The 26,637-nt window shown below is 41.3% G+C and overlaps 1 protein-coding gene across 1 annotated transcript in view; it reads right to left on the bottom strand.

The window, feature by feature from the left end:
- Positions 1-26,637, bottom strand: part of LOC128638486 (tyrosine-protein phosphatase non-receptor type 11-like) — a 372,663-nt gene that overhangs the window by 16,827 nt on the left and 329,199 nt on the right. Inside the window, 3 exon segments of the mRNA XM_053690465.1 lie at positions 9,712-9,863; positions 11,170-11,237; positions 11,330-11,484. Of these exon segments, the coding sequence (XP_053546440.1) occupies positions 9,712-9,863; positions 11,170-11,237; positions 11,330-11,484 (375 nt within the window).

Here is a 26,637-nt window from a genome sequence, read left to right as displayed (position 1 = left end):
CCCACATTGGCTCCAGAAGCTATCAACAATCTCAACGCCCCCATTACGGCGGAAGAGATTGAGAAAGTAATATCTAAGTTGTCATCAAATAAAGCACCCGGTCCTGACGGCCTCCCCAGCGAATTCTATAAAATACTGCTCAGTGAAATCACCCCGCACATCCGTACTCTTTTCAACAGCTTCTTTACTGAGGGTAAACCTACCCCCCTCTCCTTTTCACAGTCTTATACAATATTAATACTTAAAGGCGATAAAGACCCAGTTTGCAAGGAATCGTACAGACCCATAGCCCTCCTCAATGTGGATTATAAAATTTTAACAGCAGTATTGGCGGCTAGATTACAAGGGGCCCTTGCAGAAATTATCAATCCAGATCAGTCAGGGTTTCTAAATAACAGAAATTCTGCCGCAAAAATTAGGGAGGTATTAGTTGTGACAGAATATTACAAGGCGATGTCAGATGTGAGTAGCGGGGGAGAGGGCACACAGGACCTTGCTATTATCTCTATTGATGCAGAGAAGGCATTTGATTCAATTATTCATGAGCATATATATTCTTCACTTAAACACTTTGGTATCAAGGGTAAATTTACTGATTTTATAATGAATCTCTACACTTTGTCTGCTACAAGATTGATAATTAATAATAATCTCTCCCCACCTATTCCCATAGGTAGAGGGACGCGTCAGGGCTGCCCTCTCTCCCCGCTTCTCTTTAATATTGCCATTGAACCCTTGGCAATTAAAATAAGACAATCTCTCGACGGAATTAGAATTCGTAAGCATGAAATCAAAATTGGGCTCTATGCAGACGATCTGCTTGTCTATATGACAAATACCAAATTAAATATCCCAAAACTTTTCTGTATATTGGATTATTTTGGTTCTTTTTCGGGATACAAAGTTAATTACACAAAATCTGAAATATTTTGGCTCAGAAATACTGAGAACTCGGTAACAAATATACCATTACGACAGGTTACAGACTCCTTTAAATATTTAGGAATTCATATCCCGCTTAATACCGAAGATCTCTACAAACTTAATATTCCCCCAGTCGTGAAAGTAATTAAAGAAAAACTTAAGAACTGGCATAATTTGCCAATATCATTATCTGGCCGAATAGCCCTATTTAAAATGGCCCTTCTCCCGAAACTACTTTATATCCTTCAAAATACATCTATATTACTGCTAGGGAAAGATATTCGTTCAATTAACACCGCACTTATAGAATTCCTATGGCAAGGGAAAAGAGCAAAAATATCTTTGAGGAAACTCTCAGTACCAAGAGAATCCGGGGGACTGGCCCTACCTGACATATGGCTATATAACCTCTCTTTTCTTGCACGTATAGTCACAGACTGGATCTCCTGTAACAACTACATCCTAAATAACGAACTAGAATCCAACGTCTGTTATCCATACTGTTTATCTGCATTGATTCATCTTGACTTAAAAGAAACCCCGACAGAAATAAAAAAACTCAAAACAATTTATAACCCGCTTAAAGCTTGGCAAAAAATAACAAAGCTTCTTGCAATAAATAGTAAAGCCTCTTCATATTTGCCGATATTAGGGAATCCTAAATTTCAGGCAGGCATTCTTTCTGGTGTCTTTAAGAGATGGCATTATTCTGGTTTGACCAATGTTTACCAAATAATAGACAAAAAAAGACATTGTATTAAATCATACAGAATTTGGCTTGCTAAATAAAGATTTTTACGCATATCTGCAACTTAAGCACTTTGCGCTTGAACTAGTTAAAGAAAAAGGATGGAATTGGAATATAGGCAAACTTGAAGATTGGTTAATATTAACCAGAAATGGCCGTATGTCTATTTCACCATGCTACTATCTCTTAGGCACAAATAAAGGTGTATCTGTCCTAACGCAATTGACTGCAAACTGGAATATACTAACCGCTTCGAGCAATATAGAAGTAAAAACCCTCCAACTTTCACTTAAAAAGATCACCCAAAATACACTCTCGGCTACATGGAGAGAAGCCCATGTTAAATTCCTTCATAGGGCATATTTTACCCCTGAGAAAGGCTACAAATGTGCCAACTTAAGTTTCAATAAATGTCCCAAATGCTCACATTTTGCAGCTAATTTTTTGAATATGGTATGGCACTACCCAAAAGTCAGGATCTTATGGCTTAAAATAGAATATTGGTTAAAAAATGTACTAAAAATTACCCCTCTTTCTCTAACACTATTTCAGATTGTATTTGGCCTAAGGGAAGAACCCGGCAAACAAAACAATGAAAATCTTTTTAAAAATATTCTCTCCCACAGAAATAAATCATATAATGTTCCCCTTTCAAAACACAGAAATAGTCCTGTTAGGGAACTGGTAGATAAGAATTTTTCCATAAGAGTAAATAAATTTTATTTCTAATTTTTTTTTTTTCCCCTCTTTTTTTTTCTTTCCTTTTATCACACGTGGGGGGGGGGGGGGGGGGGGAGAAACGGGGTGGGATTGAAAAAACAAATAAAACCCCAAGACATTTCCCATAGATAATCACATAAGATATAACAACATTATGAATGGTAATTAATCTATCTTTTAATATTGAGACTAAATAGATTAGACATAACTAATACAAGGTCACTGCTCTATGCTATGACTTCATAATTTCTGTATTTCCTGTTCCTATTTCTTTGTGTGATCTAGATGAACAATAAGTGTATTATTTCTGATCTGCATTAACTATATTTTGGTTCTAGATATTTCTAAGGATAAATATATAAGAAATATGAAGTATAATCAATATAGCTTCAAATTTACAGGCTATGTAAAAATTATTCTAATTTTGTCTTTATCTTGTATGCCTATATTGATATATTGTGTTTCAATGGCCTTGTATCTCATTCTTTATCCTTGTTTTCTGTACAAGATAGTAAATGTATGATATTTGATCTATGTAAATTGTTTTGGTTTATAAATTAAAAAAAAAAAAAAAAAAATTGCATGCTCTGTCTAAATCATGAAAGAAAAATTTTGGGTTTCATATCCCTTTAACACTTTTGTAATTGAAATTATTTTTTTAATCCAAAGGTGGCAATTTGCAAAGATAGAATAAAAAATCAGTATGGTGGCCTTTTGACATCTTTTAGTATTTTTGCAAACTAAAATTGTTTTTGAAAAGTGCTTGGGGTACCCTAAAACATAAACACATCATTTGTGTAAATCAATGAAAAACATAATTTATGCTTACCTGATAAATTCCTTTCTTCTGTAGTGTGATCAGTCCACGGGTCATCATTACTTCTGGGATATTACTCCTCCCCAACAGGAAGTGCAAGAGGATTCACCCAGCAGAGCTGCATATAGCTCCTCCCCTCGACGTCACTCCCAGTCATTCGACCAAGGACCAACGAGAAAGGAAAAGCCAAGGGTGAAGTGGTGACTGGAGTATAAATTAAAAAATATTTACCTGCCTTAAAAACAGGGCGGGCCGTGGACTGATCACACTACAGAAGAAAGGAATTTATCAGGTAAGCATAAATTATGTTTTCTTCTGTTAAGTGTGATCAGTCCACGGGTCATCATTACTTCTGGGATACCAATACCAAAGCAAAAGTACACGGATGACGGGAGGGATAGGCAGGCTCTTTATACAGAAGGAACCACTGCCTGAAGAACCTTTCTCCCAAAAATAGCCTCCGATGAAGCAAAAGTGTCAAATTTGTAAAATTTGGAAAAAGTATGAAGCGAAGACCAAGTTGCAGCCTTGCAAATCTGTTCAACAGAGGCCTCATTCTTGAAGGCCCAAGTGGAAGCCACAGCTCTAGTAGAATGAGCTGTAATTCTTTCAGGAGGCTGCTGTCCAGCAGTCTCATAAGCTAAACGAATTATGCTACGAAGCCAAAAAGAAAGAGAGGTAGCGGAAGCTTTTTGACCTCTCCTCTGCCCAGAGTAAATGACAAACAGAGAAGACGTTTGTCGAAATTCCTTAGTTGCCTGTAAGTAAAATTTTAGAGCACGGACTACATCCAGGTTGTGCAGTAGACGTTCCTTCTTTGAAGAAGGATTTGGGCATAAAGAAGGAACAACAATCTCTTGATTGATATTCCTGTTAGTAACTACCTTAGGTAAGAACCCAGGTTTAGTACGCAGGACTACCTTATCCGAATGAAAAATCAAATAAGGAGAATCACAATGTAAGGCTGATAATTCAGAGACTCTTCGAGCCGAGGAAATAGCCATTAAAAATAGAACTTTCCAAGATAACAACTTTATATCAATGGAATGAAGGGGTTCAAACGGAACGCCCTGTAAAACATTAAGAACAAGGTTTAAACTCCATGGTGGAGCAACAGTTTTAAACACAGGCTTAATCCTGGCCAAAGCCTGACAAAAAGCCTGGACGTCAGGAACTTCTGACAGACGTTTGTGTAACAGAATGGACAGAGCTGAGATCTGTCCCTTTAAAGAACTAGCAGATAAACCCTTTTCTAAACCTTCTTGTAGAAAAGACAATATCCTAGGAATCCTAACCTTACTCCAAGAGTAACCTTTGGATTCACACCAATATAGGTATTTACGCCATATCTTATGGTAAATCTTTCTGGTAACAGGTTTCCTAGCCTGTATTAAGGTATCAATAACTGACTCAGAAAACCCACGTCTTGATAAAATCAAGCGTTCAATTTCCAAGCAGTCAGCTTCAGAGAAGTTAGATTTTGATGTTTGAAGGGACCCTGTATCAGAAGGTCCTGTTTCAGAGGTAGAGACCAAGGTGGACAGGATGACATGTCCACCAGGTCTGCATACCAAGTCCTGCGTGGCCACGCAGGTGCTATTAGAATCACTGATGCTCTCTCTTGTTTGATTCTGGCAATCAATCGAGGAAGCAACGGGAAGGGTGGAAACACGAAAGCCATCCTGAAGTCCCAAGGTGCTGTCAGAGCATCTATCAGGACTGCTCCTGGATCCCTGGATCTGGACCCGTAACGAGGAAGCTTGGCGTTCTGTCGAGACGCCATGAGATCTATCTCTGGTTTGCCCCAACGTCGAAGTATTTGGGCAAAGACCTCCGGATGAAGTTCCCACTCCCCCGGATGAAAAGTCTGACGACTTAAGAAATCCGCCTCCCAGTTCTCCACTCCCGGGATGTGGATTGCTGACAGGTGGCAAGAGTGAGACTCTGCCCAGCGAATTATCTTTGATACTTCCATCATAGCTAGGGAGCTTCTTGTCCCTCCCTGATGGTTGATGTAAGCTACAGTCGTGATGTTGTCCGACTGAAACCTGATGAACCCCCGAGTTGTCAACTGGGGCCAAGCCAGGAGGGCATTGAGAACTGCTCTCAATTCCAGAATGTTTATTGGCAGGAGACTCTCCTCCTGACTCCATTGTCCCTGAGCCTTCAGAGAATTCCAGACGGCACCCCAACCTAGAAGGCTGGCGTCTGTTGTTACAATTGTCCAGTCTGGTCTGCTGAATGGCATCCCCCTGGACAGATGTGGCCGAGAAAGCCACCATAGAAGAGAATTTCTGGTCTCTTGATCCAGATTCAGAGAAGGGGATAAGTCTGAGTAATCCCCATTCCACTGACTTAGCATGCACAGTTGCAGTGGTCTGAGGTGTAAGCGTGCAAAGGGTACTATGTCCATTGCCGCTACCATTAAGCCGATTACCTCCATGCATTGAGCCACTGACGGGTGTTGAATGGAATGAAGGGTGCGGCAAGCACTTTGAAGTCTTGTTAGCCTGTCCTCTGTCAGGTAAATCTTCATTTCTATAGAATCTATAAGAGTCCCCAGGAAGGGAACTCTTGTGAGTGGAACGAGTGAACTTTTCTTTTCGTTCACCTTCCATCCATGTGACCTTAGAAATGCCAGCACTAACTCTGTATGAGACTTGGCAGTTTGAAAGCTTGAAGCTTGTATCAGAATGTCGTCTAGGTATGGAGCTACCGAGATTCCCCGCGGTCTTAGTACCGCCAGAAGAGCACCCAGAACCTTTGTGAAGATTCTTGGAGCTGTAGCCAATCCGAATGGAAGAGCCACAAACTGGTAATGCCTGTCTAGGAAGGCAAACCTTAGGTACCGATAATGATCTTTGTGAATCGGTATGTGAAGGTAAGCATCTTTTAAATCTACAGTGGTCATGTACTGACCTTCTTGGATCATAGGTAAAATTGTCCGAATAGTCTCCATCTTGAACGATGGAACTCTTAGGAATTTGTTTAGGATCTTTAAGTCCAGGATTGGTCTGAAAGTTCCCTCTTTTTTGGGAACCACAAACAGATTTGAGTAAAACCCCTGTCCCTGTTCTGATCGTGGAACTGGATGGATTACTCCCATTAACAAGAGCTCTTGTACGCAGCGTAGAAACGCCTCTTTCTTTGTCTGGATTGTTGACAATCTTGACAGATGAAATCTCTCTCTTGGAGGAGAGTATTTGAAGTCCAGAAGGTATCCCTGAGATATTATCTCTAGCGCCCAGGGATCCTGAACATCTCTTGCCCAAGCCTGGGCGAAGAGAGAAAGTCTGCCCCCCACTAGATCCGATCCCGGATCGGGGGCCCTCAATTCATGCTGTTTTAGGGGCAGCAGCAGGTTTCCTAGTCTGCTTGCCCTTGTTCCAGGACTGGTTAGGTTTCCAGCCTTGTCTGTAGCGAGCAACAGCTCCTTCCTGTTTTGGTGCAGAGGAAGTTGATGCTGCTCCTGCTTTGAAATTACGAAAGGAACGAAAATTAGACTGTCTAGTCTTGGCTTTGGCTTTGTCCTGAGGCAGGGCATGGCCTTTACCTCCTGTAATGTCAGCGATAATCTCTTTCAACCCGGGCCCGAATAAGGTCTACCCTTTGAAAGGTATATTAAGCAATTTAGACTTAGAAGTAACATCAGCTGACCAGGATTTTAGCCACAGCGCCCTGCGTGCCTGAATGGCGAATCCTGAATTCTTCGCCGTAAGTTTAGTAAGATGTACTACGGCCTCCGAAATGAATGAATTAGCTAGTTTAAGGACTCTAAGCCTGTCCGTAATGTCGTCCAGAGTAGCTGAACCAATGTTCTCTTCCAGAGACTCAATCCAGAATGCCGCTGCAGCCGTGATCGGCGCAATGCATGCAAGGGGTTGCAATATAAAACCTTGTTGAACAAACATTTTCTTAAGGTAACCCTCTAACTTTTTATCCATTGGATCTGAAAAAGCACAGCTATCCTCCACCGGGATAGTGGTACGCTTAGCTAAGGTAGAAACTGCTCCCTCCACCTTAGGGACCGTTTGCCATAAGTCCCTTGTGGTGGCGTCTATTGGAAACATTTTTCTAAATATCGGAGGGGGTGAGAACGGCACACCGGGTCTATCCCACTCCTTAGTAACAATTTCAGTAAGTCTCTTAGGTATAGGAAAAACCTCAGTACTCGTCGGTACCGCAAAATATTTATCCAACCTACACATTTTCTCTGGTATTGCAACTGTGTTACAATCATTCAGAGCCGCTAACACCTCCCCTAGTAATACACGGAGGTTTTCCAGTCTAAATTTAAAATTTGAAATATCTGAATCCAGTCTGTTTGGATCAGAACCGTCACCCACAGAATGAAGTTCTCCGTCCTCATGTTCTGCCACCTGTGACGCAGTGTCTGACATGGCCCTAATATTATCAGCGCACTCTGTTCTCACCCCCAGAGTGATCACGCTTACCTCTTAGTTCTGGTAATTTAGCCAAAACCTCAGTCATAACAGTAGCCATATCCTGTAATGTGATTTGTAATGGCCGCCCAGATGTACTCGGCGCTACAATATCACGCACCTCCCTCTGAGCGGGAGATGTAGGTACTGACACGTGAGGCGAGTTAGTCGGCATAACTCTCCCCTCGTTGTTTGGTGAAATTTGTTCAATTTGTACAGATTGATTTTTATTTAAAGTAGCATCAATACAGTTAGTACATAAATTTCTATTGGGCTCCACTTTGGCATTGCAACAAATGACACAGGTATCATCCTCTGAATCAGACATGTTTAACACACTAGCAAATAAACTTGCAACTTGGAAATACAATTCAATTAGAATAATATTAAAACGTACTGTGCCTTTAAGAAGCACAGAAGATCTATGACAGTTGAAATTAATAAATTGAAACAGTTATAGCCTCAATCCTTGTAAACAACACAACTTTAGCAAAGGTTTAATCCCATTAGCAAAGATAACAAATTCTGAAAGCAGGAAACAAATTACAGAATAAACGTTTTTTATCTCAGTCAAACTATAATTCTCACAGCTCTGCTGAGAGAAATTACCTCCCTCAAAATAAGTTTTGAAGACCCCTGAGCTCTGTAGAGATGAACCGGATCATGCAGGGAATACAATGAGTTGCTGACTGAAATATTTGATGCATAGTAAAAGCGCCAAAAAACGGCCCCTCCCCCTCACACACAGCAGTGAGGGAGAACAGAAACTGTCAGAAAACAGATTAAGCAACTGCCAAGTGGAAAAATAGTGCCCAAACATTTATTCACTCAGTACCTCAGCAAATGAAAACGATTTTACATTCCAGCAAAAACGTTAAACATAATCTCTAGTTATTAAACAGCTTTATGTATTTCTTACAGTGTAATTCTAGTGAAGTACCATTCCCCAGAATACTGAAGTGTAAAGTATACATACATGACATTATATCGGTATGGCAGGATTTTCTCATCAATTCCATTGTCAGAAAATAAAAACTGCTACATACCTCTATGCAGATTCATCTGCCCGCTGTCCCCTGATCTGAAGTTTACCTCTCCTCAGATGGCCGAGAAACAGCAATATGATCTTAACTACTCCGGCTAAAATCATAACAAAAACTCTGGTAGATTCTTCTTCAAACTCTGCCAGAGAGATAATAACACACTCCGGTGCTATTTTAAAATAACAAACTTTTGATTGAAGATATAAAACTAAGTATAATCACCATAGTCCTCTCACACATCCTATCTAGTCGTTGGGTGCAAGAGAATGACTGGGAGTGACGTAGAGGGGAGGAGCTATATGCAGCTCTGCTGGGTGAATCCTCTTGCACTTCCTGTTGGGGAGGAGTAATATCCCAGAAGTAATGATGACCCGTGGACTGATCACACTTAACAGAAGAAATTACGTTTAAATTCAAAAGACTAAAAAGAGCTTTAGCACCAGGGTGTTAAATGGCTCCACAACTAAATGGTTAAAGAGATATGAAACCCAAAAATGTTCTTTCATGATTCAGATAGAAGTAAATTAGAAAGGTGTTTAAAACTGTATGCCCTATTTTCTAATTTGCTTTGTTCTCTTGGTATCCTTTGTTGAAAAGGATACCTAGGTAGGCTCAGGAGTTGGGAGGATAGTTAAATCAACTCAGAGGTTCAGGAGCTGGGAGCTAGCTGCTTATTGGTGGCTGCACATATATGGCTCTTGTTATCGGCCTACTGATTTGTTCAGAAAGCTCCCAGTAGTACATTGCTGCACCTTCAACTAAGGATACCAAGAGAATGAAACAAAATTGAAAATATAAGTTTCATGTCCCTTTAAAAGTAATAAAAGCTAAGTTATGTTTTATTAATGAATTAATGTTGCACAGTCTTATAATACTTTCAGAACTGCTAAAATATTTAGTGATCCCAGAACCACAGTGACTATCAATAAACCGTGTCACAAAACTCTGCTAAACAGAACTTCAACATTCTAAAACATTTGATTAAAGGAAAACTCTGTTAACATCATATTCTCTTACCTGTTCATCTTCTAGATATTTCTTTCTGGACTCTATATATTTCTGAACAGCCATGTAAATAAATTTATACTGTGCCTCTGTTTGCACCATGCCAGAACGCTGCTGCCTCACCATTTGAATGGTTTTGGGGACATCAATGTCACAGTCCAAACCTGCATAACCAGTTAAGAAAAAGTCAGAAAACTATTAAGACCCAGGATCCAGATTCTTGCTTAAAAGTCGCTCAAAATACAGTAGGAGTTGCATAATCAACAAGTGCATAATAAAGGGACAATGCAGTAACATTTACTCCGACTTTTAAATAAGCATTATTCTTTTTTTTCCTGCCATATTCAAAATGTACTTCAATTTGCATCCTATATCATGTGACAGCCATCAGCCAATCACAGACTTATATGTATAAACCTTTGCACATGCTCAGTAGGAGCTTGTGCCTCAAATTGTGCACATAAAACAAGTGTGCACAATTTAACAATGGAAGTAACTTGGAAAGTCTCTTAAAGGGACAGTCTAATAAAAAATAAACTTTCCATTATTCAGATAGGGCATGTAAACCTAGTTAGGCTCATATGCTAATTTCTTAGCCTCTATCTGAATACAGTTTGACATTCTTTTTACAACTAGATAGCGTTAGTTCATGTGTGCTATATAAATAACATTGTGCTCATGCCCGTGAAGTTACCCAGGAGTCAGCACTGATTGGCTAAAATGCAAGTCTGTCAAAAGAACTGATATAAGGGTCAGTCTGCAGAAGCTTAGATACAAGGTAATCACAGAAGTAAAAAGTGTATTAAATAATAGAATTGTGTTGGTTATGCAAAACTGGGGAATGGTAAATAAAGGGATTATCTATCTTTTTAAAACAATAACAATTCTGACGTAGACTGTCCCTTTAAAACTGAATGTTCTATCTCAGTCATGAAAGTTTAATTTTGACTTCATTGTCCCTTTCAAAGGACAGTAAACGTAAAAATAAACATAGTGCAGAATTATGTAACATTATCTTAGTGACAGCATGAAACAAAAGATTTCAGCATTTTTAGACCCCAAATTTATACTTACCTTGGTTCCTCTCCAGGCTCTACTGATCAGATTTCAAAAGCGTTTTGCGGGCCTGCTGATCCCGATACTGAACTAAATGTAGCGCACTCCCGCTCTGGGCTGGTAGCAGGAGCACGCTACATTTACTTCAATAGAGCGATCGGGCGTTTGCAAATCACTTTTGAAAAGATGACCTTATCAGAAGAGCCTGGAGAGGAAACGAGGAAAGTATAACTTTGGGGGGGGCTATGTGCAGAATAATGTAACTTTTTTTTTTTTTAACGTTTACTGTCCCTTTAATCGTCTTCAAAAAAAAAAAAGAAAAAAAGAAAATACATTAATAAACGAGGCAACACATAAAATAATAATTTTAAATGAACAATAAACAAGCAGAAAGACAGAGCAGAGAAGTTTTACCTTGTCTATTAATAACACCGACCAGTATATCTATAACTATTATTGTCCCCGTTCTTCCAATACCTGCACTGCAAGGACAAAAAAAAAAGTGTCTTAACATAACAGAAATATTTAAAGAGCAAATCTACATATTTCTTGGCTGCACACACACATTACGCACCTGCAATGTACAATAATAGGGCCAGGCAGTGCAATACATTGCTGTGCAGAGTTTATTTGCTCTAGAAAGCTTAGTACTCCCCCAGGTTCGTTAGGAACCCCGTGGTCTGGCCAGCTGAGGTACTGGTAATGCCAAATGTGACGCGGAGGCTCCTCCTAAAGAAACAGAGGTATTATTATTATTATCTATATAATTATTATTATTCAGTATTATTGAATTTGGTGGTACTTTACAAATAATAAGAATGATATTAAAAGGTAATACATTAAACCAATAACCAGCATCTGATAATTAAAGGGACATGAAACCTACATTTTTTCTTTCATGATTTAGAAAGAGCATGCAATTTTAAACAACTTTCTAATTTACTTCTATTATCTAATTTGCTTCATTCTCTTGATATACTTTGCTGAAAAGCATATCTAGATAGGCTCACTAGCTGCTGATTGGTGGCTGCGCATAGATGCGTCGTGTGATTGGCTCTCCCATGTGCATTGCAGTTTCTTCAACAAAGGATAGCTAAAGATTGAAGCAAATTAGATAATAGAAGTAAATTAGAATGTTGTTTAAAAACAGAATTTATGTTTACCTGATAAATTACTTTCTCCAACGGTGTGTCCGGTCCACGGCGTCATCCTTACTTGTGGGATATTCTCTTCCCCAACAGGAAATGGCAAAGAGCCCAGCAAAGCTGGTCACATGATCCCTCCTAGGCTCCGCCTACCCCAGTCATTCGACCGACGTTAAGGAGGAATATTTGCATAGGAGAAACCATATGATACCGTGGTGACTGTAGTTAAAGAAAATAAATTATCAGACCTGATTAAAAAACCAGGGCGGGCCGTGGACCGGACACACCGTTGGAGAAAGTAATTTATCAGGTAAACATAAATTCTGTTTTCTCCAACATAGGTGTGTCCGGTCCACGGCGTCATCCTTACTTGTGGGAACCAATACCAAAGCTTTAGGACACGGATGATGGGAGGGAGCAAATCAGGTCACCTAGATGGAAGGCACCACGGCTTGCAAAACCTTTCTCCCAAAAATAGCCTCAGAAGAAGCAAAAGTATCAAACTTGTAAAATTTGGTAAAAGTGTGCAGTGAAGACCAAGTCGCTGCCCTACATATCTGATCAACAGAAGCCTCGTTCTTGAAGGCCCATGTGGAAGCCACAGCCCTAGTGGAATGAGCTGTGATTCTTTCGGGAGGCTGCCGTCCGGCAGTCTCGTAAGCCAATCTGATGATGCTTTTAATCCAAAAAGAGAGAGAGGTAGAAGTTGCTTTTTGACCTCTCCTTTTACCGGAATAAACAACAAACAAGGAAGATGTTTGTCTAAAATCCTTTGTAGCATCTAAATAGAATTTTAGAGCGCGAACAACATCCAAATTGTGCAACAAACGTTCCTTCTTCGAAACTGGTTTCGGACACAGAGAAGGTACGATAATCTCCTGGTTAATGTTTTTGTTAGAAACAACTTTTGGAAAAAAACCAGGTTTAGTACGTAAAACCACCTTATCTGCATGGAACACCAGATAAGGAGGAGAACACTGCAGAGCAGATAATTCTGAGACTCTTCTAGCAGAAGAAATTGCAACCAAAAACAAAACTTTCCAAGATAATAACTTAATATCAACGGAATGTAAGGGTTCAAACGGAACCCCCTGAAGAACTGAAAGAACTAAGTTGAGACTCCAAGGAGGAGTCAAAGGTTTGTAAACAGGCTTGATTCTAACCAGAGCCTGAACAAAGGCTTGAACATCTGGCACAGCTGCCAGCTTTTTGTGAAGTAACACAGACAAGGCAGAAATCTGTCCCTTCAGGGAACTTGCAGATAATCCTTTTTCCAATCCTTCTTGAAGGAAGGATAGAATCTTAGGAATCTTAACCTTGTCCCAAGGGAATCCTTTAGATTCACACCAACAGATATATTTTTTCCAAATTTTGTGGTAAATCTTTCTAGTTACAGGCTTTCTGGCCTGAACAAGAGTATCGATAACAGAATCTGAGAACCCTCGCTTCGATAAGATCAAGCGTTCAATCTCCAAGCAGTCAGCTGGAGTGAGACCAGATTCAGATGTTCGAACGGACCTTGAACAAGAAGGTCTCGTCTCAAAGGTAGCTTCCATGGTGGAGCCGATGACATATTCACCAGATCTGCATACCAAGTCCTGCGTGGCCACGCAGGATCAAGATCACCGACGCCCTTTCCTGATTGATCCTGGCTACCAGCCTGGGGATGAGAGGAAACGGCGGGAATACATAAGCTAGTTTGAAGGTCCAAGGTGCTACTAGTGCATCCACTAGAGCCGCCTTGGGATCCCTGGATCTGGACCCGTAGCAAGGAACTTTGAAGTTCTGACGAGAGGCCATCAGATCCATGTCTGGAATGCCCCACAGTTGAGTGACTTGGGCAAAGATTTCCGGATGGAGTTCCCACTCCCCCGGATGCAATGTCTGACGACTCAGAAAATCCGCTTCCCAATTTTCCACTCCTGGGATGTGGATAGCAGACAGGTGGCAGGAGTGAGACTCCGCCCATAGAATGATTTTGGTCACTTCTTCCATCGCCAGGGAACTCCTTGTTCCCCCCTGATGGTTGATGTACGCAACAGTTGTCATGTTGTCTGATTGAAACCGTATGAACTTGGCCCTCGCTAGCTGAGGCCAAGCCTTGAGAGCATTGAATATCGCTCTCAGTTCCAGAATATTTATCGGTAGAAGAGATTCTTCCCGAGACCAAAGACCCTGAGCTTTCAGGGATCCCCAGACCGCGCCCCAGCCCATCAGACTGGCGTCGGTCGTGACAATGACCCACTCTGGTCTGCGGAAGGTCATCCCTTGTGACAGGTTGTCCAGGGACAGCCACCAACGGAGTGAGTCTCTGGTCCTCTGATTTACTTGTATCCTCGGAGACAAGTTTGTATAGTCCCCATTCCACTGACTGAGCATGCACAGTTGTAATGGTCTTAGATGAATGCGCGCAAAAGGAACTATGTCCATTGCCGCTACCATCAAACCTATCACTTCAATGCACTGCGCTATGGAAGGAAGAGGAACGGAATGAAGTATCCGACAAGAGTCTAGAAGTTTTGTTTTTCTGGCCTCTGTCAGAAAAATCCTCATTTCTAAGGAGTCTATTATTGTTCCCAAGAAGGGAACCCTTGTTGACGGAGATAGAGAACTCTTTTCCACGTTCACTTTCCATCCGTGAGATCTGAGAAAGGCCAGGACGATGTCCGTGTGAGCCTTTGCTTGAGGAAGGGACGACGCTTGAATCAGAATGTCGTCCAAGTAAGGTACTACAGCAATGCCCCTTGGTCTTAGCACAGCTAGAAGAGACCCTAGTACCTTTGTGAAAATCCTTGGAGCAGTGGCTAATCCGAAAGGAAGCGCCACGAACTGGTAATGCTTGTCCAGGAATGCGAACCTTAGGAACCGATGATGTTCCTTGTGGATAGGAATATGTAGATACGCATCCTTTAAATCCACCGTGGTCATGAATTGACCTTCCTGGATGGAAGGAAGAATTGTTCGAATGGTTTCCATTTTGAACGATGGAACCTTGCGAAACTTGTTTAAGATCTTGAGATCTAAGATTGGTCTGAACGTTCCCTCTTTTTTGGGAACTATGAACAGATTGGAGTAGAACCCCATCCCTTGTTCTCCTAATGGAACAGGATGAATCACTCCCATTTTTAACAGGTCTTCTACACAACGTAAGAATGCCTGTCTTTTTATGTGGTCTGAAGACAACTGAGACCTGTGGAACCTCCCCCTTGGGGGAAGCCCCTTGAATTCCAGAAGATAACCTTGGGAGACTATATCTAGCGCCCAAGGATCCAGAACATCTCTTGCCCAAGCCTGAGCGAAGAGAGAGAGTCTGCCCCCCACCAGATCCGGTCCCGGATCGGGGGCCAACATTTCATGCTGTCTTGGTAGCAGTGGCAGGTTTCTTGGCCTGCTTTCCCTTGTTCCAGCCTTGCATTGGTCTCCAAGCTGGCTTGGCTTGAGAAGTATTACCCTCTTGCTTAGAGGACGTAGCACTTTGGGCTGGTCCGTTTCTACGAAAGGGACGAAAATTAGGTTTATTTTTGGCCTTGAAAGGCCGATCCTGAGGAAGGGCGTGGCCCTTACCCCCAGTGATATCAGAGATAATCTCTTTCAAGTCAGGGCCAAACAGCGTTTTCCCCTTGAAAGGAATGTTAAGTAGCTTGTTCTTGGAAGACGCATCAGCTGACCAAGATTTCAACCAAAGCGCTCTGCGCGCCACAATAGCAAACCCAGAATTCTTAGCCGCTAACCTAGCCAATTGCAAAGTGGCGTCTAGGGTGAAAGAATTAGCCAATTTGAGAGCATTGATTCTGTCCATAATCTCCTCATAAGGAGGAGAATCACTATCGACCGCCTTTACCAGCTCATCGAACCAGAAACACGCGGCTGTAGCGATAGGGACAATGCATGAAATTGGTTGTAGAAGGTAACCCTGCTGAACAAACATCTTTTTAAGTAAACCTTCTAATTTTTTATCCATAGGATCTTTGAAAGCACAACTATCTTCTATGGGTATAGTGGTGCGTTTGTTTAAAGTGGAAACCGCTCCCTCGACCTTGGGGACTGTCTGCCATAAGTCCTTTCTGGGGTCGACCATAGGAAACAATTTTTTAAATATGGGGGGAGGGACGAAAGGAATACCGGGCCTTTCCCATTCTTTATTTACAATGTCCGCCACCCGCTTGGGTATAGGAAAAGCTTCTGGGAGCCCCGGGACCTCTAGGAACTTGTCCATTTTACATAGTTTCTCTGGGATGACCAACTTGTCACAATCATCCAGAGTGGATAATACCTCCTTAAGCAGAATGCGGAGATGTTCCAATTTAAATTTAAACGTAATCACATCAGGTTCAGCTTGTTGAGAAATGTTCCCTGAATCAGTAATTTCTCCCTCAGACAAAACCTCCCTGGCCCCATCAGACTGGTTTAGGGGCCCTTCAGAACCATTATTATCAGCGTCGTCATGCTCTTCAGTATCTAAAACAGAGCAGTCGCGCTTACGCTGATAAGTGTGCATTTTGGCTAAAATGTTTTTGACAGAATTATCCATTACAGCCGTTAATTGTTGCATAGTAAGGAGTATTGGCGCGCTAGATGTACTAGGGGCCTCCTGAGTGGGCAAGACTCGTGTAGACGAAGGAGGGAATGATGCAGTACCATGCTTACTCCCCTCACTTGAGGAATCATCTTGGGCATCATTGTCATTGTCACATAAATCACATTTATTTAAATGAGAAGGAACTCTGGCTTCCCCACATTCAGAACACAGTCTATCTGGTAGTTCAGACATGTTAAACAGGCATAAACTTGATAACAAAGTACAAAAAACGTTTTAAAATAAAACCGTTACTGTCACTTTAAATTTTAAACTGAACACACTTTATTACTGCAATTGCGAAAAAATATGAAGGAATTGTTCAAAATTCACCAAAATTTCACCACAGTGTCTTAAAGCCTTAAAAGTATTGCACACCAAATTTGGAAGCTTTAACCCTTAAAATAACGGAACCGGAGCCGTTTTTAACTTTAACCCCTTTACAGTCCCTGGTATCTGCTTTGCTGAGACCCAACCAAGCCCAAAGGGGAATATGATACCAAATGACGCCTTCAGAAAGTCTTTTCTATGTATCAAAGCTCCTCACACATGCGACTGCATGTCATGCCTCTCAAAAACAAGTGCGCAACACCGGCGCGAAAATGAGGCTCTGCCTATGATTTGGGAAAGCCCCTAAGAATAAGGTGTCTAAAACAGTGCCTGCCGATATAATCTTATCAAAATACCCAGATTAAATGATTCCTCAAGGCTAAATATGTGTTAATAATGAATCGATTTAGCCCAGAAAAAGTCTACAGTCTTAATAAGCCCTTGTGAAGCCCTTATTTACTATCTTAATAAACATGGCTTACCGGATCCCATAGGGAAAATGACAGCTTCCAGCATTACATCGTCTTGTTAGAATGTGTCATACCTCAAGCAGCAAGAGACTGCTCACTGTTCCCCCAACTGAAGTTAATTCCTCTCAACAGTCCTGTGTGGAACAGCCATGGATTTTAGTAACGGTTGCTAAAATCATTTTCCTCATACAAACAGAAATCTTCATCTCTTTTCTGTTTCTGAGTAAATAGTACATACCAGCACTATTTTAAAATAACAAACTCTTGATTGAATAATAAAAACTACAGTTAAACACTAAAAAACTCTAAGCCATCTCCGTGGAGATGTTGCCTGTACAACGGCAAAGAGAATGACTGGGGTAGGCGGAGCCTAGGAGGGATCATGTGACCAGCTTTGCTGGGCTCTTTGCCATTTCCTGTTGGGGAAGAGAATATCCCACAAGTAAGGATGACGCCGTGGACCGGACACACCTATGTTGGAGAAATTGTATTCTCTACTTGAATCACGAAAGAAAATTTTGGGGTTTACTGTCCCTTTAAAGGGACAGTCTACTCCAGATTTTTTATTGTTTCAAAAGATAGATAATCCCTTTATTACCGATTCCCCAGTTTTGCATAACCAACAGTTATATTAATGCACTTTTTACCTCTGTGATTACCTTGTCTCTTAGGGGCCTATTTAACAATGGTCTGTTGGACCTGATCCGACAGTGCGGATCAGGTCCGACAGACCTCGCTGAACGCGGAGAGCAATACGCTCTCCGTATTCAGCATTGCACCAGCAGCTCTTGTGAGCTGCTGGTGCAATGCCGCCCCCTGCAGATTTGCGGCCAATCGTCCCCCAGGAGGGGGTTGTGAATCAACCCGATCGTACTCGATCAGGTTGATTTGTGGCGATATCTGTACACCTGATCAGAGCAGGCGGACAGGTTATGGAGCAGCGGTCTTTAGACCGCTGCTTCACAACTGGTGTTTCTGGCGAGCCTGCAGGCTTGATAAATGGGCCCCATGCCTCTGCAGACTGCCCCTTATTTCAGTTCTTTTAACAGACTTGCATTTTAGCCAATCAGTGCATTCTCATAAGTAACTCCACGGGCGTGAGCACAATGTTATCAATATGAAACACATGAACGAATGCCCTCTATTTGTAAAAAAAAACTGTCAAATGCATTCAAATTAGAGGCAGCCTTCAAGGGCTTAGAAATTAGCATATGAGCCTACCTAGGTTAAGCTTTCAACTAAGAATACCAAGATAACTAAGCAAATTTGATGATAAAAGTTAATTGGAAAGTTGTTTAAAATTATCTGAATCATGAAAGTTTAATTTTGACTAGACCATCCCTTTAATATAATTAATAATAACCAGCTACTGTTATAATAACTGTCCTTTCTACCTAAAGTTAGGGTACTCAAGTTACCGGCCTCTGAATGATGTATGAATCTATTGGCTGAAATTGTAGTGCTTAGTACTATATATGCTACACTTTAACTGTTGATATATATCACGGATTTATAATAAAATATTAACTTTGTCTTAAATGCTCCCTTACATTTTTTTTTTTTTTTTTAAAAGGTACCATAACCACTAGAGAATCTTAAAAATAATGCTGATTTGGGCACACTGCTTTACCATCCCTGATACAACAGATGCAGCTAGCTAACATAGCTGTATATGTATCTTAGATCACTATCAATATACTAACTTTTTTAATTGTCTATAATGCAATACTCATAATTGCAGGTGTAGACACAGCATTAATATTAAAGCAAACTGAGGTTGGTTTACAAAACCCCAGATTCAGCAAACAATGTCCTCCAGCTTTTCAATTGTTAAAACAGACGTTTATTCAGCAAACATGGGTCCAAAGTGAAAATAGCAATGTTTCAGGCTAATCCATGCCCCCTTTATTCAGCAAACATGAGTCTAACGTGAAAATAGCAACGTTTCAGGATAATCCATGCCCCCTTTATTCAGCAAACATGAGTCCAAAGTGAAAATAGCAATGTTTCAGGCTAATCCATGCCCCCTTTATTCAGCAAACATGAGTCTAACGTGAAAATAGCAACGTTTCAGGATAATCCATGCCCCCTTTATTCAGCAAACATGAGTCCAACGTGAAAATAGCAACGTTTCAGGATAATCCATGCCCCCTTTATTCAGCAAACATGAGTCCAAAGTGAAAATAGCAATGTTTCAGGCTAATCCATGCCCCCTTTATTCAGCAAACATGAGTCTAACGTGAAAATAGCAACGTTTCAGGATAATCCATGCCCCCTTTATTCAGCAAACATGAGTCCAACGTGAAAATAGCAATGTTTCAGGCTAATCCATGCCCCCTTTATTCAGCAAACATGAGTCTAACGTGAAAATAGCAACGTTTCAGGATAATCCATGACCCCTTTATTCAGCAAACATGAGTCCAACGTGAAAATAGCAATGTTTCAGGCTAATCCATGCCCCCTTTATTCAGCAAACATGAGTCTAACATGAAAATAGCAAAGTTTCAGGCTAATCCATGCCCCCTTTATTCAGCAAACATGAGTCTAACGTGAAAATAGCAATGTTTCAGGCTAATCCATGCCCCCTTTATTCAGCAAACATGAGTCTAACGTGAAAATAGCAAGGTTTCAGGCTAATCCATGCCCCCTTTATTCAGCAAACATGAGTCTAACGTGAAAATAGCAATGTTTCAGGCTAATCCATGCCCCCTTTATTCAGCAAACATGAGTCTAACGTGAAAATAGCAATGTTTCAGGCTAATCCATGCCCCCTTTATTCAGCAAACATGAGTCTAACGTGAAAATAGCAACGTTTCAGGCTAATCTATGCCCCCTTTATTCAGCAAACATGAGTCTAACGTGAAAATAGCAATGTTTCAGGCTAATCCATGCCCCCTTTATTCAGCAAACATGGGTCCAAAGTTAAAATAGCAACGTTTCAGGCTAATTCATGCCCCCTTTATTTAGCAAACATGAGTCTAACTTGAAAATAGCAACGTTTCAGGCTAATCCATGCCCCCTTTATTCAGCAAACATGAGTCCAACGTGAAAATAGCAACGTTTCAGGCTAATCCATGCCCCCTTTATGCAGCAAACATAAGTCCAACGAGAAAATAGCAACGTTTCAGGCTAATCCATGCCCCCTTTATGCAGCAAACATGGGTCCAACATGAAAATAGCAACGAATCGGGCAAATCCATGCCCTTGGTCATGACTAAGGGTATGGATTAGCCCAAAACGTTGCTATTTTCACTTTGGACCCATGTTTGCTAAATAAAGGTCTGTTTTAAAATTTAGAGGATATTGTTTATAGTGCAATACTGTCATATATACTGACATTTCATACTGCATTGCAAATCAGTGTTACTATGACTTAACCTCACACTGCAGCAGCAATTTCATATTACAAACACTGAAATATTTCCATTCAACACTGCACTATTACACCTTAGTGATAATTATGGAGATGCCTTGGAGGGCAGCACATTTCTGGCGCTTTGATCTGCACGACAGCCTTAATATGGAGGATGAGACTATAATTATTAAATTACAGAGGAGTGAGCTATGGTGTATTAAAGTAAATGCCGTTTCCAAATGAGGGACATTTCGAGTTGCTGAGCTTTACATATAAATCTGTACTTTAAGAGCCATACTAGTGGAAAAAATGTAATGGTCCGATTTGTTAGAGCCTGAATTTTAAGACTATCATCCCTACACTAATGTGTGTTTTAACCCCACAAAGGGGTTAAACACACAGTAGAAATGTCACTCAGAACTCGCTGAGTTATGCGACTATTGATGCGGATTGGATCAGCTGTGGATTGAGCTTGCAGTGCTCAGCGGGTCCAGAGCGGCCCTTCTACTGTATGTTTAACTTCTTTGCGGGGGTTAAACACACAGTAGTGTAAGGTTGATAGTCTTAAAAGGACAAGCTCTAAGGAATTAGAGCATGTCATTTTTTGATTACCTTTAAAAGGGACACTAAACCCAAATGTTGTATTTTATGATTCAGATAGAGCATGCAATTTTAGGCAACTTTCTAAATTACTCCGATTATCAATTTTTCTTTGTTCTCTTGCTATTTTTATTTAAAAAGCAGGAATGTAAAGCTAAGGAACCAGTCCATTTTTGGTTGAGAATCTGGGTTATCCTTGCTTATTGATTTGCTAACTGTAGCCACCAATAAGCAAGCACTATCCAGGGTTCTGAACCTAAAATGGGCTGGCTCTTAAGCTTTAAATTCCTACTTTTTATTAAATTAAATTGAATTTGCATACAATTGGGTTTAAATAAGTAAACAGATAAATGTTTTCAAGTTATGTATACAATATTCAAACATTCAATAGTGGAAAACATTTCACATTATCCTAAGACACAGCAAATCAATACGTGATGAGACTGCAAAAATTTCTCATTGCACATTACACATGCACCAGTATACCGGCTTTAATCTGTAACCTGTTGGCTTGGTAGTTAGCATTCCAACTATTCATAAATGTTACGTCTAGGTGTGAATTGTATAAGACAATATAGATGCCAGGCCTACTATCACATATTATGCTTCAGGGTAAATATGTATCTAATCAGTGGTCTGTAGGTCTCGAGTTCAAATACTCCTCCCACAAGAAGTGCAGTGAGTGATAGTCTTCCTGTCGATGTGTCTGTTTGTAATGATATTTTTCTAACTCTATGTTATGTGTGACTGCTTGCCTCCAAACCTTCACTGTGGGAAGTTCCATTTGTTTCCAATTTAATGGTATCAGTCTTTTAGCGGTATTGACCATTTAAATTCCTACTTTTTAAATAAAGATAGCAAGAGAACAAAGAAAAACTGATAGTAGGAGTAAATTTAGAAAGTTGCTTAAAATTGCATGCTCCATCTGAATCATGAAAGAAAAAAATTGGGGTTTAGTGTCCCTTTAAGTAAAGTATCATTCTCGCTACATTATCTAGAACAATAGTAGCAGTTCTTTAGACTTTCATATGCTTATATTTATAGGAATTCTGTAGGTATATTTATGGTTGATGCTGAATTACAACATATTAAAAATTAGGTTGTATGTCCATAAACAGTAAGCAACAGACATGTATTTACCAATCCTGAAAATCAGCTATGTTAATGGGACTTTCTAACGCACAAGTTGCATTCATTTTAGCCACTATTTTTTAATTACTGATCCTATACACAGGTTGTTCCCAGCAATTTGCCCTTTTAAACCCCACACATTATTAGCTAGGACAGGTTAAGGCAACAATTTTGCATTAGAAAGTCCCTTTAAACTTCTATTTAGTGCTTCTGGATTCTAGGAAGAACAGTTACATTTATTCCCGTAATACTTTTAGGATATTGTGCAAATAAAATGTCACACAACAAAAGTCTTATCTTAACGTTGGACATAAAACTGTGTAATACCATTGATGCTCCATTTAACCCCTTGCATCACATGGCAGCCACCGGACTAACCTAAACCTAAGCACTACTAGATTTAGTCAATAGTTGCCATTGTGATGAGTGATATATTCAATGTCTCACTTTTCCCACTTCTTCATTTTAACCAAGCAACACCCGTTTGACATTTTGAAAGAGGTAACATTTTCAACTGGATACTAAGCTGTGCTGAGCAACAATATTATAAACCATGATGGCCAACTTCCGTAGGGGCTGCAGATTCATATTTTAGAAGCTTGAAGAGCCACATGGGGGCATATTTATCAAGCTCCGTATGGAGTTTGAAGCCCTGTGTTTCTGGCGAGCCTTTAAGTTATTAAGCAGCGGTCTAAGCTGTCCGCCTGCTCTAAGGCGGCGGACAGACATCGCCAGAAATCAACCCGATCCAATACGATCACTAGAACTGCTGGTGCAATGATAAATGCCAACAGCGATGTGCGGCGGACGTGATCCGCAATATCGGATCATGTTTACTCACACATTCATAAATCAGCCTCATGATGTCTAGTGCCACAGGTTCTCATTTAGGTAAGGTCACATGGTACCCTCTATCTGCTGTACTTCTCTCAGGATGGCTCTTTTGAGTTGTGGCCAGTTGGCCACCTTGTTTCTCCACCCAAAAAAGTTCCCAAAACACACATTTTGACTTCAGTTTTTCCTGGGGCCACAAAACCTATGGCCCCCATTCTTGCTGCTTTTTCCCCAGGGACCACAAAATCTAATGCAGAGGGCCACCATTTGGCCATCCCTGTTATAAACAAGGGCATAGGATTTACAGGCTATTTAAGCCACGCAGCCAAAGAAGCTTTTGAAAAAAGCAAAACAAGAACAACCACTTTAACTACAGCATATGAAGTTGGATTTTCTCCCCCCCCCCCCCATTTTTTTTTTTTAAATGTGGTGGTGATGGGAAGACAACAAAAACATAATAAAAAACCAATAAAGTAAAAACAGATTTAAAAGAATAGTTATGCACAGCTCCAATTCCCTGCAGTTGCAGATTTTGTTTTAAGACAGAGAGCACGATGATCACAGTTTTACCAGGACAAATGTGAAAAGGCACACCGACACCTGCAGGGGCTTTCCTAAGGGAATTAGCTAAAAAAAAGATCTGTCCCTGCGAGTTGCTATTCCCTCATAGAAAGTAATGGCGCTCGCTGAAAAGGGAAACTTTTCTGGGGAGAGCAAAGTTAGCAGGGGTGCACGTTAAAAATGAAATCCAGCACTCAGTACATATCCGATAACTCTGCTTTCAGCATCTTACAATTAGCTCTGTTTTCGTATCCATGTGTTTTTCTATGAGTTTAGTAAGTGTTTTGAGTATTTTTACACAGCTTCGCCACTATTCTGTTTTGCAAGAAAAAACAGCAAGATCTGCAGGGAGAAATTTCAGCAACACATAGGACCAACCATGTTCAGGACACTAGCAGAGGCTGGGAAACTGATTTAAAGGGACAGAGAAACCGGGTCAGGCTAACAGAGACCCAACCAGTCTCATAGAAACAAGGGGAGGCAACACCCAGACCCCAGAAATACAGAAACCACGGGATAAGGCCGGGAGTCTGAAACAGAGAGAGGATCTTCCCCTAACACAGTGCAACCGCACTCTAGAAGCAACTGAAGACGAAGGTCCCCAAGACACAAAAAGGTAGCTCAGAATACCAAAATATTCAGAAACGAAACCTCGTGCAGCAAGTTCAGATAGGTCTGATGAACAACACCTGAAGCAAAAACACTGCACGCTGCAGTCATCTAAAAATGACTTTGAAACTTAAATACTTGCAGGGCAAGTAGAAAGCAGCTGAAGATAGGATCATTCAGATTTCTAAGTATCCACTAACCAGCGGATAACGTTGCAGGCTAAGAGTCTTGAACGTGGAGAAAAGAGAACCGTACCTCGAATGCTTCGAGCACGAAATAGCAGAGCACCAAATCTCAGATCCTGCTCCAACACCGAACCAGCCCAAGCGACAGGCATGTCTGATATACAGGGGGGACAGAAAGACCCCAACCACAAGCACCCAGGGAATGGAAAGAAAAAGGGGGGGACTCACCCACCCCTACAGACCTCGGGTGCCAACCCAATCCGCTCCTCCAAAATAAGGCACTCCCAAGGAGAACCCCCTAGGACCTGGAACAGAGAAAAGTGCAATAGATCTGTAGGAAGACCTGTCACAACTCAGACAGTCTCTACGTAGAGAGATCAATTTCCAACAGGTGGGACAGAGCCCACACAGCAACAGATGCTGCCCCTTACAGAAATAAGCCACCTGATCCAACCTCCTACACACAGGGCAGGACAATGACCCTCCAGAGAGAGGAAACCCCAGCTCATAAGGAAGAAAAACTAAACCCTCAATAGGGAAGGGCACAGATAAGAAAAGCGTACATGCCAACAAGACATAAAACTATAGTATGATCAAACCACAGACCGAATGAAAAAATCATCCAGACACCACTGTTGACCCAACAGAGAAAAAACTCCCCATGAAGAGGAGCACACTCCATCCGAAGGACAAGTCAGGCCTTAAAGTTTATAACCAGTACCCGAAGGTGGATATGAACTCTGGCCTTCCTGCTTGCAAGCCCAATGAGCTATCCCCTATGTCGCAACATAGGGTTTCTGAAAGAAACTGGGTGGTCCTGAACCAGTCCACAGAATCATAAGTCTCCAGACATCCAAGAAGGATCCAAGACAAGAACCCTGGACCTGGGACCCCGAACGACACCTCCAGGAACACAAGATACCCTGTCTGAAGCAATCAGACCTCACAGGGGATGCTAGCCGGGGAACCCGGAGAACGGGTACAGGACTCACTCATAATTCCCAGCCAAAAGGGAAGAGAACAACCTTGGCCGGAGGTCAACACCCCCCCAACAAGGTGCTAGGCCGCAACAAAGTCACACAATTTCTCTAGAGCCCAAAGGCCCCAAGGGAAGCACAAAGGGAAATGAGAACGAGAACAGAGTCACCCAAAAGAGAGTAGAAAAGAAAGGCTAGTCTCCATAATCCTTTCAGATTAACGTTTCAGAGGACCACACCCAAGGGAGAAGAATGCTAAGCATCCCAAACTCAGGAAGAAAAATATCCCCTAAGCAAAAAACTTGGAAAAAGAGACAACACCTCCTATCGCCCCTGATATGGAGACAACTAACTCCCGAAGGAAGACAGAGCCTCACGGCCTTCACTTCCTAATTAAGCGGCCAAAGTCGCCAAAAAAAACAGACGAAGTCCAGAAAGTCTCAACCCAAAGGAAGAGAGCCTCTAAAAGGAAAAAATCCTAAAAGGACACTTCCAAAGAGACCATGAAAGGCAAAATCGTAAGCACGGCGGTAATGAAGGACCTAAATCCTCCAAGCCTCCAACCCACAACAGGAAGGAACACTCTAGTTCACGGAAAAATTGGAAAAGACTGAGCATGTCACCGCGGATCTCAAAGGAGTCCCGGCCCACTAGATTGAAAGGTGAATGATGACTGAACCAATCCCCATGCTTCTAAGCAACCACGGTCCATCAAGTCCTCTCAGGATGCTAGTTGAAGCTTGTAAAATAACAAGTAAATGACACAAATCATATTGTGATCACTAGGCACCCTCACCGGACCAGCCGGACATAAAAAGGCGCCATGTGTCTGAACTAGGCCTCAAAGACGGAAGGATTTATACCCAGTCAGGACCAGCCTGAAACCAAGGGCCCCAGCACTGTCAAGGAGTCATAGAGTCTCCCCCAAGATGGAGGGATAAAGAACAGTCAGACAGAACATAAGACTACGAAAACAAAAAGAGGACCAATGGCACTACTAGCGAAATGTGCTACACCCCTATATTCCCTTGTGTAATGAGTGAACTATGTCAGTGTATTCAATAATGGGATGGTGTGGTGCTATGTAGTGACAAGAATTCAAAACTTAC

Source organism: Bombina bombina, chromosome 8 (genome assembly GCF_027579735.1).
Source record: "Bombina bombina isolate aBomBom1 chromosome 8, aBomBom1.pri, whole genome shotgun sequence".
Classification (NCBI taxonomy): Eukaryota; Metazoa; Chordata; class Amphibia; order Anura; family Bombinatoridae; genus Bombina; species Bombina bombina.
Note: the sequence above shows the minus strand (reverse complement) of the source record. Positions and strands in the feature narration are given on the sequence as shown.